This window comes from Pseudocercospora fijiensis, assembly GCF_000340215.1.
Source record: "Pseudocercospora fijiensis CIRAD86 unplaced genomic scaffold MYCFIscaffold_3, whole genome shotgun sequence".
NCBI classification, from domain to species: domain Eukaryota; kingdom Fungi; phylum Ascomycota; class Dothideomycetes; order Mycosphaerellales; family Mycosphaerellaceae; genus Pseudocercospora; species Pseudocercospora fijiensis.
In genome coordinates this window covers 5,230,211-5,246,221 of record NW_006921534.1, presented here as the reverse complement: position 1 = coordinate 5,246,221, position 16,011 = coordinate 5,230,211, and the positions used below count along the sequence as shown (strand labels likewise).

The 16,011-nt window shown below is 46.2% G+C and overlaps 4 protein-coding genes across 4 annotated transcripts; 2 read left to right on the top strand and 2 right to left on the bottom strand.

Annotated features, from left to right (window-relative positions):
- Window positions 1-120: 120 nt before the first annotated feature.
- Window positions 121-1,134, bottom strand: MYCFIDRAFT_173824 (uncharacterized protein; the record flags this gene model as incomplete). Its single annotated transcript, XM_007927275.1, has 10 exons — window positions 121-165; window positions 189-446; window positions 502-531; window positions 561-602; window positions 631-637; window positions 661-703; window positions 732-763; window positions 822-1,006; window positions 1,038-1,092; window positions 1,118-1,134. The coding sequence occupies 10 exons, from the start codon at window positions 1,132-1,134 to the stop codon at window positions 121-123; spliced, it is 714 nt and encodes a 237-aa protein (XP_007925466.1).
- A 5,053-nt stretch (window positions 1,135-6,187) lies between these two features.
- On the bottom strand, window positions 6,188-8,530 carry MYCFIDRAFT_173823 (uncharacterized protein; the record flags this gene model as incomplete). Its single annotated transcript, XM_007927274.1, has 18 exons — window positions 6,188-6,224; window positions 6,251-6,280; window positions 6,328-6,404; window positions 6,446-6,523; window positions 6,552-6,593; window positions 6,637-6,663; window positions 6,688-6,767; window positions 6,817-7,003; window positions 7,027-7,088; window positions 7,114-7,335; window positions 7,364-7,699; window positions 7,730-7,775; window positions 7,810-7,845; window positions 7,874-7,928; window positions 7,960-8,123; window positions 8,162-8,341; window positions 8,403-8,431; window positions 8,470-8,530. 18 exons carry the CDS (start codon window positions 8,528-8,530, stop codon window positions 6,188-6,190), a joined length of 1,749 nt encoding a protein of 582 aa, XP_007925465.1.
- A 53-nt stretch (window positions 8,531-8,583) lies between these two features.
- Window positions 8,584-9,702, top strand: MYCFIDRAFT_173822 (uncharacterized protein; the record flags this gene model as incomplete). Its single annotated transcript, XM_007927273.1, has 9 exons — window positions 8,584-8,735; window positions 8,762-8,982; window positions 9,011-9,074; window positions 9,121-9,160; window positions 9,200-9,338; window positions 9,384-9,401; window positions 9,434-9,505; window positions 9,535-9,628; window positions 9,669-9,702. 9 exons carry the CDS (start codon window positions 8,584-8,586, stop codon window positions 9,700-9,702), a joined length of 834 nt encoding a protein of 277 aa, XP_007925464.1.
- Window positions 9,703-12,600: 2,898 nt separating this feature from the next.
- MYCFIDRAFT_173821 (uncharacterized protein) lies at window positions 12,601-15,961 on the top strand (the record flags this gene model as incomplete). The annotated part of the gene is made up of 10 exons (XM_007927272.1): window positions 12,601-12,656; window positions 12,690-12,737; window positions 12,776-13,327; window positions 13,382-13,408; window positions 13,459-13,478; window positions 13,505-13,549; window positions 13,580-13,700; window positions 13,750-15,719; window positions 15,773-15,800; window positions 15,823-15,961. 10 exons carry the CDS (start codon window positions 12,601-12,603, stop codon window positions 15,959-15,961), a joined length of 3,006 nt encoding a protein of 1,001 aa, XP_007925463.1.
- Between the last annotated feature and the right edge of the window lie 50 nt (window positions 15,962-16,011).

The following is a 16,011-nucleotide window of genomic DNA, read 5'->3' as shown; positions in this document are numbered from 1 at the left end:
AATACAAGATCTAGAAGGCATTCTGGAGAGCAACCTCGATCTGAGCATCCCTCCGTTTTTGAGAGACCAGGACTTGTTCTCTTTCAACTCGTAGGCCACTCACTCAAATGCTGTCACGTCCTAGCATTCCTCTGGTCTTTGCGACTCTGGCGAACTTCGCGTGACCTTGCGCACGATGTTATTGAGACCAAGGATTGATACCCTGCAGCTTTCAAGACCAAGATCTGGACCAGAACGACGCGGATACACGACATCTTCAACCAGCGCCGGGCTGAACTCGCCGGGCTGAACTCGCCGGTCGCTTGGATGGTCGGCAACGTACCTGATCGGATCTCACCTTCCTGAAGGAGCGGCGGGTCGGAGTCAGGCCCGTGAAGATCGTCAGCATTGCACAATGCAACCGGGATTAACATACTCGTTAAGATCCATTTCTTCTTCAAGGTGCACTGAAGCTGCAAGGTATGTTAAAGTATCCTCCTCAGTTCGGTGGAATTACAGCACCCTCCAAACATCATCAGCCACGGCGATACGCTTTCAAATGTGGTTTTGCTTGGCTTGACACGCTGAAGTATCGCTTTCACGTATTCAGCCAGCACCTGTGCCTAACCAAACAAATCCGGCGTCATGGACCCTTTCGCTTCAGATCTCGCAACAAACGACCAGCATCGCGCATGAATACGTTTCCCGAGGATGGTAGGTCCTTCTGATGTCGACATCAAGTAGAGCCCCACTGGACACCACAAATGTGCGTGAGATCAATGCACTCTTTGCCCGAAGCATGCCGAAGCCGCGGACAACCGGCTTACCTAGAACTATGTGACCCTCCGACTTTGACAGGGTAAGCAGCATCTTGGCTCGCACAGGCTTCGAACCGGAAGCGAAGCAGAGCGAAGGATTCGGCGACGATAGTCAACGGGTCGCGATGCGCGTCTGTCCTCGTTGCACAGCAGATGTTGAGACAAAAAATGCATCGATGCCGTCGTGGCGCCTTTAGACTTGATGTAAACTGTGATGTATTCAGAAGAGGGCTAATCTACAGGAAGCCTAAAGATGAAGTGCGCAGTTTCAGCCTCAGGCATCATGCACGTGATACTACACACCACACACTTCAAGTCACCCCCTTATCGCGTGCATACAGCCAAACAAACAAACTAGCGAAGCAAACAAAGGGGTATTAGGTATAGAAATAGGTAAACAAACTAGACTACTCTTAGGTTAAACAGACAAAGCAAACAAAGGCCCTTTCCTCTTAGTACTTAGTAGCTAGCTTTGCAGCGCTCTTAATAGCGGCCTTGCAATCTACTAGGTTCAGTTGTTTAACAAAGCGGCCGTACTTAATCTTGTTAAGCGGCTTAGTAAAGCTATCGGCTATCTAATTATATATACTAACCTATTAGACGACAATAGTACTATTAGCAATCTTCTCTCGAATATAGTAAATACGAGCATCTATATGCTTCGTACGGCTATTAATGCTAGTAGACTTAGTAATAGCAATAGCGGACTAATTATCCTCGTAGAGCGTAACTAGAAGAATATAGCCCTTATAGCTAATTTCCTTTAATAAACAAGCTAAGGCAACTGCTTCCTTAGCCCCTATAGTAAGTTAAATATACTTAGCTTTAGTTAATAACAGTATAACGAGTGTCTAGCGGCCGGACTTATATAATAGAGGTCCGCCTATAATAGTAAAGTAGAAGCTGCCTATAGAGCGGCGAGTAACTAGATCGTCGGCCTATAAGGCATTATAGTATCTAGCAAAATTGAGCTTATCGTTCTATGTGCCTTAGAAGCGCATGCTACGACTAAGGGTACTAACTAGGTACTTAATTAGCTAAAGGAGCGCGGTATAATGCTCTTTAGTAAGGTTAGAGATAAATCGTAATAACAAGCCTATAGTATAGCAAGCATTAGGTCGTATAATTATAGCTAGCTATAGTGCCTTACTAATACCTTCTTAATACTAAGTCTTAAAGGCGGCACTAGCTATATAGCCCTTAGGTGCGCGTTAAATAGACGTCTTAATATAGCGAGGTACTATTAGAGTAGCTAGACCGACACGGCTACGCATACTATACTTCTCGTAGAGCCTATTTAAGTAGGCGTCCTAAACGACGTAGATAGTGCGCTTATTACGGTCGCGGATAATGCGCATGCCGAGATAGTAGTAAAGGTCGCCTAGCTCTCGCATATTAAAACGGTCCTTTAGTAACTAAGCTACTGCCTTTAGTACTAATAGAGTATAGGCGATAATAATTATATTATCTACGTAGATAACAATAATAGAGCCGCTAACAACGTGCTTAAATATACAGACGTCGGACATTATTAGAATAAAGTCTAGGCTCTTTAAGTACTTTCGAAGCTCTTTATACTATAGCATTAGTAACTACTTTAGACTATATAGTGCCTTTAGTAATAGGCAAACTATGCCCTTACTACTACGGTCTTTAAAGCTATATAGCTGCTCGACGTAGATCTTATACTTATCCCTAATAAGCGCGTTAAGGAAGGCAGTTAGAATGTCGTATTGCTTAGCCTCTAGGTCGTAATAGGCGATCAAGCTAAACAGTGCTCGCAGTATAGACGGCTTAGCGACAGCTGCATAGGTCTTATTATAGTCCTGTCCTTTAACCTATGTAAAACTACGGACGACCTATCGAGCCTTAAACCGGCTTACCTTGCTATTAGCGTTACGCTTAATAGTAAACACCTATCGGCTACGGACAACCTTACGACCTCTAGGTACTTCTAGTCGAGAAACATATACCTATATATAGTTGTCTATTAATAACTTGTACTTAGCCTTATAGGCCTCCTTCTATTATAGCTAGTACTATAACTCCTTAGCGGCCTTAAAGCTCTTCGGAATAGGAATGGCTTCTTTAGGCTTATTAGACTGCTCCGCAATGTAGTAGGAGGCTATAAAGCCCTTAATATAGGCTATCGGCATATTAGCTAGTTAGCGGCGCGCCTTGCGTTAAACACTAGCATTAGCTAGGTACCTACGCAAGAGGTTACGAGCTAACTTATTGCTCCGGGTCTTGCGCATAGAACGATTACTAACAGCCTTAGCAGGTCGCTTAAACTTAGGCAACTAGCCCGGCTCGCCCTTCTTAGCGTAAGGATCGTATATAGGCTGTTCCTTAGCGGATTAGAAACCATCCTTATTACTTAATAGAGGTTGAACAGCCGGTAGGTTATCCTCGAGCGGCAATAGATTAGCGACTTTATTAGCTACCTCCTAAGCTAGTTCTTCTAGAGTATCTTCCTATTAGGCTAGAAGCTGCTAGACTATACTAGCGGCTTCCTATAGCGACGGTGCCTCGTTACTTATAGAATTAAACAGAGCCGGTATAACCGACTCGAGTATAATAAACTCGTTCTTAGCTAGGTTATTAGGATTGGCGTATAGGTTTATACCCTCTAGAAGCGACAACTTGTCGTCCCCTAACTTAATAAACTGTATATCCTTCGAGGCAACAACCTTATATTCGTTAGACAAGTAGATTATGTATTTGTTAGAGTCTACTAAGTCCTTCGTATAACTAACTAGTTTGCTAAGCTTTCTACGAGCGTCAAACTTCTTGCTACGAGCTACACTATAGTCGTAGATAATAGCAGTATAGCTATAGGCTCGAAGGTGCTAAAGGCGTAGCTACGTTCGAGACTAATTGAGCTCCCTAGCTATAATAGTATAGAGGCTAAGACCTTCTAGGGTTCTAGGTATAATATTAAGGACCTATATAGCGGAGGTAATAGCATATAGCTATAGAGACTTTAGAAGGTTAGCCTGTAGTATTATCTTTCTCGTAGTCGTATATACGATATAATTGCTAACCTTAGCAAGGCTATTCTAAGTTAATAAATAAGGTACAGTAACTTGCAGTATAATGCCCTCGTCTCGAGCCTAATTTAATAGCTAATTTCCGCCGTATTTACTCTCTCTATCGAGGCGGTAGATTAGGATTAAGTAACTAGTTTATATACGGACGTATATACGGTAGTCCTTAATTGCTACTATAGCTCCTAACTTTAGCGAGCTAGCATATTCGTGTCGATAGGCTAATTTAGCGCATGTAAACAACGTAAAGTAGCGTTCTTGTAGTAGACTAGGGTTAGTAATAGTAACTACATCTATATAGACAATGTAGTAAATAGTAGACGGTCGCACTCGTAGTAGTCGGTTATATTCCTTATATAACATTGCTATACGACAAGCGATATAGTTTCGGAAGTCGGTCTTGTTTCTAGTAATAACAATCTAACCCTTAGCTTCTATTCGTAACAGCTTGCGGTAATAGATATAGCTATATCGTAGATGCTACTCTTCTATCGTACCTATTAGCACCCCCTTCTTCGATAGAAGCGTAACAACTTAGCTATCCGGTCTAGAGGTTGGTATATATAGATAGGGGAGACTATTCTTTCGGTATATTTAAGCAATAGTAACCTTAGATCTGTTAACAACAGTAAACAGCACTCGCTTGTTATTCCGATAGAAACAGCCCTTATCGGCAAGCTTCTTAGTAGATAGAAGGTTAGCTACTAGACCTAGAACATATAGTATATTAGACAGCTTTATGCTACTTATACTACGCTTATTAACAACCTTAGTCTAGGCTATACTAACTATCGTAGCGTGCTTCGTATTGCTACTAAACCGGACAGGAATGTAACAGCCTTCGTATTTAATAAGCAATAAAGGGTTATTAACTATATATATGCTAGTACCTAAGTCGACAACCTAATTAGTAGTACGAGTGCTAGCAGTAAGAGCCGTAGAAACCTAGTCGCTAATAGTAACTATAGTGTTTGCAGTAAAGGCGTAATTGTAGCTTAGGTCTAATAACACCCCCGGGGTAGTATTAGCCGCATACAGCCCCTAAGCACTATTCTAACTAGATAGCGGTTGTTGCTATTATTACTATATAGTTAGTCTACGCTGCTGCTATTGCTGCTGCACCCCCTTCTTCTTAGACTTCTACTATTTACGACGTAGTCGGTCTTCCTCCTTTAGATAAGGGTATTTAGTATAGCAGCGGTCGGAAGGGTAAGTGCCTTAACAGTATAAGCACTTCTCGCGATTTTAACTATTCTAGTTGTTTCTACTACGACTACGACTATTGTTACTGTTTCTACGACTACTACGGCCGCTACGGTTCGAGTCGCCTCGACTGTTACTATTACTATTGCTACCTTGCTATTATTAGCGCTAGAGACCGAAGAAACTATTATATTAGGCCTAGTTTAGTTAAGCTACATTCTTATTAAGCAACGCGCTAATAATGTTGTTAAGGGTGTTATCGTTAATAGTATATTTAGAGGCGCGCATCTACTTTCGGCGCATCTATACGAATGCCTCGTAGAATAGTGCGATCTATATAATAAACATATAGACAGCCTAATATTAGCTAATAGCTAACTTAGTGTCCTTTAAGGTACCGAGCTTCTTCTTATATTCGTTATAGAACTTCTTAACGTCCTTGCTATTATACCGAAGGGTAATATATTCCTAGTAGAGCATAAATTTAGTAGACCTACCTTTACTAGTATATTTCTTCTTAAGGAAGTCCTATACCTCCTAGGATATAGATAGACTAAGTAGTAATTATTAAATATTACTAACATAATTAGCAAAGATCTAGGTACGCGCTGTTTGATCTTTAGAGTCCTATTTATCTTAGCGGTCTTTAAACTCTTTAGAAGACTTACTAGAGGCCTTAGAAAGAGGTCGCTAGTAGATGCCTTATATATAGCGCTAAACCGACATACCTTTAAGAGCGCCTTTAGCAGCGTACGACTATAATAGGTAATTCTCCTTATTCTTTAGCTTAGGAATGTTGCTTATATAAGCGCTAGAGGTTGTAGGGAGAGCTATTACGGACAGCGATAGTAATAAGGGGCGGCCGATAGGCGCGCCTATATTATAGTATAGTAGATAGCTAATACTATTATTAGGAACTAGTATAGCGGATAGCTAACACTAATAACTCGAGTCGGACTAGCACCTACTAGAACCCTTAAAAGCGGCGGCGACGATAATAGTATCGGCGCAATTTTTAGTAATAAGCGCTATCTACGTAGCAGTCGGATTAACTATTAGAAAACATATAGAATGCGTTAGAAACGCAGGGGGCTTATAACCACTTGATGTAAACTGTAATGTATTTAGAAGAGGGCTAATCTACAGGAAGCCCAAAGATAAAGTGCGCAGTTTCAGCCTCAGGCATTATGCACGTGATACCACACACCACACACTTCAAGTTTTAGATCGACGCTCATGATACGCCATGTTTCGGTACCTGAGGAGACAGCAACCTTCACCTGTCAGAGTGTGTCTGAATGACACCTTCATGATGTGGTTGGCCATTCAGATGGCGGTCCTGCGGGCGGCCCGTAGACTGATACATGTTGGCTTTGCACGCAATATTATGCCTCACACTCCGTTTTTAATCAGGCCGGGGAAGGAGACTAGATTTGATCCCGAAGCTCGAAACCAGCCAGGGAAAGAGCCGCCTGTCTTCAGCTGCCCCTTAGATCGCTCTCACCACAAGAATGGCGCCTGTCATTCCGCCATTGCCTCGCAGCGACTCGAAGGCGAGGTTGCTCCGAAATTTAGGCCTCGATATCAACAATATCGTTCTTCGACGCATGTACAATCTCATGAAGGTAACAAACTGCCACCAATCGGTCGAATTTGGTCTTGCATGAATCTAATGTGGAGCAGTTAGAAGCAAGTGAGGGCAGACGAAGGATTATTGCTACTCTGGCAGCCCACAACCAACAACGCGAAGTAGTCTCGGTCTATAGCACTTCGCAAGTCGACGAGAGGATCATGGGTGCAGAAGTTCGTCACATCTTTGAAACTGCTCAAGCCGTCACAAAGCCTCTCTATGAGCTTGGTCAGGATCCAGCGCGCCCAGAAACTCCGAATTGGATTATCAGATGGATGTTGTGGCATGTCTTTCGCTGTAATTATGCTCATGGGAGAATTCACTGCCTGTCTGAGCATTTCACTGACACATTACATCTTTGGTCATCAGATCGCGATGGACGACAGAAGATTCGTAGCGACAGTCCGAGCCCTGGCTTGACCATTCAGACCTCCACCGCCAACGAGCTTGAACTGGGTAAGAATCAGGCCACAGAGACTGGTTGTACGCGATTTTGGATTCCGATCTGCTGGCGAAACTGACGCAACGTTGTAGCTGATAATGTGGCGAGCAGCTTTCGACAGTTTTTCGACCCTGTGCGGGAGAGACTCGTTGGACGTCAAGCAACGCCGGAGACAAGATAGACATCTTAAGTCTCCGTTCATTGACTCCGCTGAAGCTTGATTGCCATCATCAGGCTCCGATACCTAGGGCGATTAGGCATCTGGCCAGTTTCATACTGATTTCGATAAACTTGGGAAAGAAGTTCAGCACAAGAAGGCGCTGCCCGACTTTTCGTGCGTCGGATTGAAACGGATCTACATTGCGTTTGAATGTACGACGCTGTTGACTAGCTGTTGCCATGGGTGGCTTCCGATTCTCTGCATCGGACATTGAATTGTGCGAAAGGCTGATGGTCCTTAGACACACTGAGAACAGGGAATCAGGTCCGTGCATACCAACGGCGGAGTATAGAATATTAACCGCGCGCCCTGGATCCTGGAAGGCTGGAAGCTCGGAAAAGTGTACCGCGCTCACCTCTCCTTGGCACGAACTATGCCATTATTATTAACCTGTCTTGCCAGATACCAAACTCTGCAAGGCTGTGGCATTGTTCGGCTGGCCGGCTGCTTGTTGTGCTACGGAGCGATACTACTGATGAGGCAATATGCTTTGGTCGACCGTCGGACTGCACCGAATCGAATAAATCGATTCACAGTCAATGAGTACCTGGTTGGCCTCGGCCGCGCAATATCCCGAATACCCACATTCCTACAATTTTTGCATGCAGTCCATCAAGCACCAGATCAAAAACACTTCAACCGCTTCCTCCATCTGGTATGTTGTCCTTGTGTGATGAACGCTAACTTTTTGCGATTCAACCTTCTCTTCTGGTTCGGCTCCTGCTGCGGAGTGCACGGTTCTATATAGATTCAAGCCTCTCGCTCTTTCAATACACCACGCTCCCTGCAAACACGCAAAGAACAACGCCTTGTACCGCTGACGCCGCCACGAACACCGTCAGAGGCCGCTTGATGTGGAGAAGCTGGGCGTGGAAAGAGCAGGCCCATCCGAGGGCACATTGTCGATAAATCCATCTGACACTGGAGCGAGAAGAATTTAAGGTGCTTCAGACTCACATTTAGCGTGGGAACGCTACCGCATAGATTGATAAGACGCATATGCTAAGAGCGCCACTTTTGCACAAGCACTGAACTTTGCTACTATAGTAGCCCTCCGATAAACGAGATCGATCAATACATCATCGCGATGTGCTACGCTGTTCTTTTGACCTGGTAAATAGTACGCACACTTCCATCATTCCGAATCCTGATGAGAAGTCGCAGGAAGCGATGTGGACACTGGAGAATCATACACGAGTACTGCACCGACGCGGCAGCAAGAACGCCTCCTACCTTTTGCAGCAATGCGCACGCACCAGCCGCTCATGACATCGATGAGGACGACGGCGTTTGTCCAGACCCAAGTCGGCACTCGTCATCAGAAGTGCGAGTCACAACCTGGGATTGGAAGCTTGGTAGGAACTTGCGGACGAATGGGTCAAGCAGTGCCAATGATGTGCTCCAGAATGGCCATCGATGAAGCAAGACACCGCGGCAGGGTGAACGAATTCACTCCGGACGAATCTCGTTGGCAGGACTGACTGTATGCTATCTTCAGGCACGTCTTTTATTCATCAATCCACCACATTCTGTCCGCACGATAGCGGTCCGATGCACAGATGCCCGCCTCAAGCTTTTCCTCGGCCTGCTTTTACCCTCGTCGCTCTACAGGTCCGGTGATGATTGCTTCTTCTTGGGACCGCGTACGGTACGGCAAAGAGGTAATCTTAGAGGCGCAGCAAGAGCTGCCGTTCGAGAACGATATTATGCTCGATACCTTCAAGGCTGTCATCTGGTGACAATGATGGGAGAGGAGAATGGCCATGGCTGCGACGAGCCAGGACGGCAGGCGACGAAGATATACACGACGCCCGCAAGCTTGTGCTGGCGCACGATCAAGTGCAATGACTGCATTCTGAGGGCTCGGGACCTGGAAACGATGCCCACCCGAAGAGGTACAAAATCGCCGCGTCGCTTCAAGCAGCTACAGTACATCAATGGCTGACAAGCATCCCAGATTCTGCCGCCCACCAAGCACGAAAGTCTCACTGTCACCTATGTACAGTATAGCATAGCGGCCGCGGAGATCGGAAGTGGATTCCAGGCGCGCGGAGATCTTTCCGTGAGTACAGCTTTGAGTATTTGAATCTTGAGATGAGATGTGTGCCCAAGATATGTTTCGGATGGGCGAACCTAAATTACACCACGCCCAAGACACGGCCCGGCGTCGAGGAATTGCAAGGGATGTGGTGCAGGTCATGCCCTTGGTTACTTCCCCGAGCCCCAGCTGGCTGCCCGAGCCCCAGTAGATTACAGGATTACGGAATCGGCTGCTCCTTACAAAATCGCGTGTAGAAGCGGATAATCGCGTCGCTGCAGGCCCCGCTAGCCGGGCAACCAAACATGAAGCCAAAGATTGTTAGCAAAACAGTAGTATAGCAAAATTTAAGGTGTTGTTAGTTGCTATCTACTTAGATCTAAGCGGGTTACGACCTACAGCCTTGTAACTACGCGAGGCTATATATACTAGCTTATACTAGTCTCTAGCCTGCTAACTAGCCTGTTACTATATATAATACTGCTACTAAGTAAACTAATAGTGCTATTGCTATAGCACCTAGTTATAGAGTAGCCGTCCTATCGGCTGTGTTAGTAAATACTGCTATTATTAGTACCGTTATTACTATTTAAACTACGCCTGCCGCTATTACTATTCAAACAACGCCTACCGCTATTGCTATTTAAACAACGCTGCCTACTATTAGTTATATTTAATTTGTTGCTAAGTGCGCTATTCCTTACGCGCTCGAAGGTTATTAAGTTCTTGCTATAGAAGGTCTATCTTAGAAGGAGGTTGTAGTTTAACCGGAAGTGCTTCTTAACGTAGATTATAGCACTCGAAGCCTTAAGGGTAGCAGGTAGGTCTATATAGACGGTTAGCCTTCTAGCAAGGGCACTGCTGCGTACGGTACTAGCTCTTTACGCACTTATAGTAGTCTATAATAGTCGTTCTTAGCTAAGTAAGCGATATACTAGGCTCGAGAGTGAAGTTAGTTATTGTCGCTATATTCGTTAGCTTCCGCTTCTTCGTAGTAATAGTGTTTAAGTCGTCTAATTCTCGAGCAGTAAGTATACGCTTTGTTATATAGATAGTCGCTCTACTAGTAAGAGGTTTGCGGTTGCTAAAGATAACCTTCGGCTCGCGTAGACGAGGCTCTTACCTCTTTATAAAGTCGATAAGCTAGTAGTCGTAGAAGTAGCGTAGCAATAGCACTGCTCGTAAGCTACCTATCTTAATAAGCTTTATAATCTCGTGTTTATACGGATAGCCGAAGGTCTTAGTAAGGTAATCGTTATAGCGGTACTACGGACAGCTATATAAGAAGGCGGAGTGCTTAATCTTATTGCTATTATCGTTAGTCGTAGTCCTAAGAAGGGTAACAGCGTATTTGTATAGCTTAGCTACTTCGAGAAGGCAATAGTCGCTAATAACTCGAGAGATACTAGTATAGAAGGCTCTAGTTAGCAACTTGTTACACCTCTTTAGGTTGTCCGCTATAGCGGTACGGCGGCGGTCGTAGCCTTCTTACTACTAATTGAGAAGCGACTCGAAGAGCGTAAAGATATCGTGTCTGCTACTATAGTTAAGCTAGAGCTTAATACGTCTATAGTAAGACTCGACTCGAGAGGTTATCTTGTAGCTAAAATGTAGGACTTAGTTAGTCTAGTAGTTAACAATCCGAGTCTTATAGAACTACTAGTTCTTATAAAGATAGGCCTTAAATATAGGATATACGTTGTCTAGCTTAATAACGTTGTTATTAAACTCTTCCTCGGTCTTACTATAGACAGTATAAGTAAACAGCTTTATAAACTAAGTTGTAGATAGACTGTTAGTCTAACAACCGTTAGATTTAATCTGTATAAAGTCGCCTCGCTCCTTCCTTACTCGAGTAAGTATGTCTTAGTTTAGGTGCTACTCGTAGACGATATTTAAGGCCTCCGGAAACACCTCGTCGACTACTAGCATTAAGGCTTCTTTACGATTAGTCGCTATAACGAGAGGTATAGCATAGCCGGCTTGTTTAAGGCCCTTCCGTATAGATAGTAATAACTCGACGAAGTTAGCTTTATTAGGCTTCGGACGAACAAGACTAATACCGAGCTTAATCGTATCGTTTATCGGTCTAGCGGCTACTATATCTAGCAACTCGAGGTTGTATAGATTAGTCGAATAAGTAGTGTCGAGAATTAGCTAATAAGGCGTCGCTTTAAAGGCCTCGAGCGAGGTTAGATAAAGAGCTACTAATGCCTTAATTAAACCCTCCTCGTCTATCTTAATATTATAGAAGATTAAGTACTAATCGAGTAGGTTAACTATCCGCTAAGCTTGGTTATTAGTACGCCGCTTATAAAGAGTCCTATTCTAGGAGATGTTGTATATATCGTAAGGTTTGAGAATTACTCCGCGCCCTCGAAAGTAGGCTATTATCTTTAACGTTAGTATACGAGCCTATTGTAAGCGCTCTAATTGCTCGAGGAAGTTAGCCGTTCTTAAGCGCTACCGGATAGTAGCAAGCACGATAACGTCGTCCTTCTTATAGTTATACTAGTAGTATTCTTCCTTACTAGAATAGCGAATTTGCTACTTACTATCCGGCTTAAGAGGGCGGACAGCAATAGCGTAGAAATAGAACTTATAGTCTATCTTCTTCGTCTTCTTCCGCGCCTTATTCGTAGTATTCTAGGTACGCTTATCTAGTTAACTATAGCAGCTATATATATACAAATAGCGGTATTTAACGCTATTCTTATTCTTCTTCGGCTTCTACTCCTTAAACTCGTACCTATTCGATACACTAAATTCCTAGATATAGCGCTCGAGGGCTTGTTTAGATAGAAACGTCGACTCTCGCGGCATTAGACCTCGCGGTAGCGAGGGCGCTTCTTCTAGTAGTTTTATAGCAAACGCGTGCTTCTAAGGGCGCGGCGACACTAATCGATATTTAGGTAGAGATATACACTCTCGAGGCAGGTTAAGTAAGCGACTGCGCCCTCGAATACGCGTTTCCGAGACTAATTCGACTTCTTCCTACGACTTAATATCTACTACTACCCCTTCTACCCCTTCTACTACCTCCGCCGCGCCGCCGACATCGTCTTTAGCGAGGAAATCGTCTATATAGGCCTTATACGATAGAGATTAAGCTATTATATTAAGAAAGATAATAGAAACACGTATTCTAATAGAAATAATAGAAATGCGATATTTGGTACGCGTACCCGGGCGCGACTGTTAACAACACTAACTAAGAACAGCTATGTCTGAAAACAGGTGGAAACAGCACGTAATCGACGACAAGGCGATTCCATATTGGTGCTAGGTCTTAATCTACTGGGGCTCGGGCAGCCAGCTGGGGCTCGGGGAAGTAACCAAGGGTCATGCCTCTGGAGCAGGGTGCGAATGATACAGTACCGTTGCAGGTGCGGAGAAAGCGACCTTGCTGACTCGTGCACACGCTGTCGTTCAGGCCGTACGGGGAAACACTTCGAGAGCGGTTCAAATATGCTTCATGAATGCAGCTGCGGTCAGAATGCAGGCCAGGAAGCATTTCCCGAAGCATTGCCTTTTTACAGAATCCTTGGTCACGGGCCGGGATCTTCACATACAGGGCCGCCCGAACTACTACGGTTACACGGCGATGCAGCACGCATGGCATTGGACAAAACACCATGGCCCGCCTATCTCAGGCATCGCTCAGATCGCCCATCGGACCTTCGATCTTGTATCGACTTCGTTCCCAATCGAGACAATTGCCGTGTCACATCATTCGAATGTCCCCGGCTCGTTACAGGTCATGAATGGACGAATGGACGTGGTCCGAAACACCTTCAGCCTCACTGGACTCGCCGACACGGCCCGGAACTTCTCTCTACGCCCGAATCTCAACCGACCACGGACGAGTGTGTTTCTAGCACAGCAGCGCTGACATGTCTCTGCTGCGTGCTACAGGATCAGCTAGGCCGTACTTGTGATGAAGCCTCTTCGTGAGCCGTACGCTGGAGAAGGTCTGCGCTTGCCGTGCATCACACTCGTTCAAGCTTGACGAGAATTTTGTGTGCCGACGAGTCTTGCGATGCAGGACATCACGCCAGATAATCGTTGAAACCATTTGAAGCCCTCATATGACTGGCGACGGTGAGGTACGGATGCTTGTCTGGTAGCGGCTCATCCGCAAGTCTCATACTCCGACAACACCGGATCTCATCGTGCATCACGATGAAAGCAATTGAATCTAGATCCGTCGGAGCTGCGCAACGCGACATGCCAGCACTACTGTTCTTTCTCTGCAATTCTGCTTTGCCTTCACTTACGCGAATTCGCGGGAAACACGCGCTCGCGCTCGCGCTCCTTCTCCAGGTGACCAGCAAGCCAAGCATAGGCAGACGCGCGACTTCTCTCTTTAAAGCGACCCGCTCCACTTCCATTTCAAGCCCGATGACCTCGACATCACGACACCAACAGACATTTGGACGAGTCCAGCGCACACCACCATCGCCACCACCGTCGCCACCACCATCGCCACCACCGTCGCCACCACCGTCGCCACCACCGTCGCCACCACCGTCGCCACCACCGTCGCCAACATGGCCAACTTCTGGCACTTGCCGCGAAGCATTCGCGACAGGATCTACCGACTTCACCTAATCGAAGAGGACAACATCACTCCCGTGAGATACAACCAATTAAGCGTACCTGATGGCTACCCACACAGAGTGCCCGCTCTGCTTCAAGTCTCCAAGAGACTGGACAGAGAGGCCGCGCCCATCTTCTTTGGCGAAAACGTGTTCGATGTACCGAGTACCTACATCGGACAGCTGACCAGCAACATGTGGCCACGCCATGCCCGGCTGATTGCCAGGCTCACCTTCGATTGGAGCCCCAGTGCGACAGACGTGACTCGTAATCTTGGTCCACTTCGTCAGATGAGAGCACTGCAGGAGCTGAATATCAAGGTCGATGAACGCGAAATGGTGAGGAAGTCGGTTTGGAGCCGCGACAAAAAGATTCGGCGGCGATACCCTGGTCTAAGCGGCGAGCAATTAACGCCCCAAGAATGCTTAACGCTCTTACAATATCCTGGTATCACAGCCTTGCTCCGTCTGTCCAACATCTCCGCTGTTACATTCTTGAAGCGAAACTCCGGGAATGGACGCGAAGTAGGCGGCCCACTTCCGGGTGGTGTCCTCCTTACACGTGTGCTGCCGAGCATCACTGCGGCGCCTCCTGTCGAGTCGAAAGTGACGAAGCAAAAGAAGAGCAAAGCCGATAAAGGCATCAAGAGGCCAAAGCAGGCGCACTTCGACTTTCTTGGTCTGCCACCAGAGCTGCGTAACCGGGTCTACGATTTACTACTGCACGTACCTGGACCAGTGCATCCTTCGAAGAAACCTCCGACCTCCGCTCCAAAGAGAATCAGAGATGGCGAGCAGCAAGTTGCACCAACCTCAGCGCTGACCATCTTGGTGGCGTGCAAGCAAATCTACAACGAAGCCGTGGGTATCTTCTACGCAAACACCCCGTTCGTCTTCTACTATCCGACCCAAGTGACTGCATTCATTCTGACCCTTGGTCCCGAACGTCTATCTTCCATCGGAGACGTAACCATCGAGTATGATGCGAACGTTAGCGGAGGGGTTGCTTTTGTTGATCTTGCCTTCCTCGCTCTAAAGAAGCTGCCAAGACTGCGCAGACTGCGGGTCGTCATGCAGGACCAACTCTACCAGAAGATGAAACGATTGCATTGGTCATTGGGTGCTACATGGAATCTTGAGAAAGCCAATCCAGGACTCATGCCGGGTTTTGCTACGCTTTTCGAACTCCGTGGCGTCACCGACATCCTGATTCAAGATCTTGAGCTCGAGGAACAGCACAATAAGATCGTCGACGACAGCGAGTATCCAGATTTTCCGGGCGACCATCGAAGCCAAAGCATCGCTACACTTTACAAGGCGTTCAAGCACTTCAACTCCGCTCTCCAGGATGCGCAGAAAGGCAAAGTGAACAAAGCCCTTCTCGAAGACAACCAGTGGCAGCTGTTGGACGAGTTCCCGGTTCTAGAAGTTATAGAAGAGACTGCGACTGAGGCAGAGGAGATCCAGGAACCTTCGTCCGAGGAGCATGTGCCTGTGGAAGACACTGCACGAGAGGAATTTGCCGAATCAGTGCTGGCAGAGATGCTTCCTGAAGCGCCAGCTCGACTTCGGAGAAGTGCCAGGATTGCGTCAAAGAAGCTGAATGACAGCGAAGTTACCTCACAGGAAGACCTTGAAGACGAAGAAGAGCCAGAGGAGGAAGATGTATCCCAAGCAGGCGTGTTCATTGACAGTGACATTAGCGAGGAGATTGTTGTGGCCCCGTTCCGTACAGTTCGTGGTCGTGCGGCCAGCGAAGAGCTATAAGCGGAAGGGAGTTGAACTTGTTCGCGGTAGCAGCGAGGGAGAGCATTTCGATCGCGCGGTATTGGCTTGCTTCTGAGTAGCCTGCACTTTACACTAGATGCCCATCATCAACTAACGCTCCTGCCAAAACTTCTGCTCCACTCAACTCAAAAACGCAAAAATCCAGAATCCAGAATCCAAACTCCCAACTCCTTCCCTGAAAACTCATTTCAAGACTAAAGGAGCTGTGCCAGAAAAGACTCCTGGTCATGATCCCAACATATCAGGCT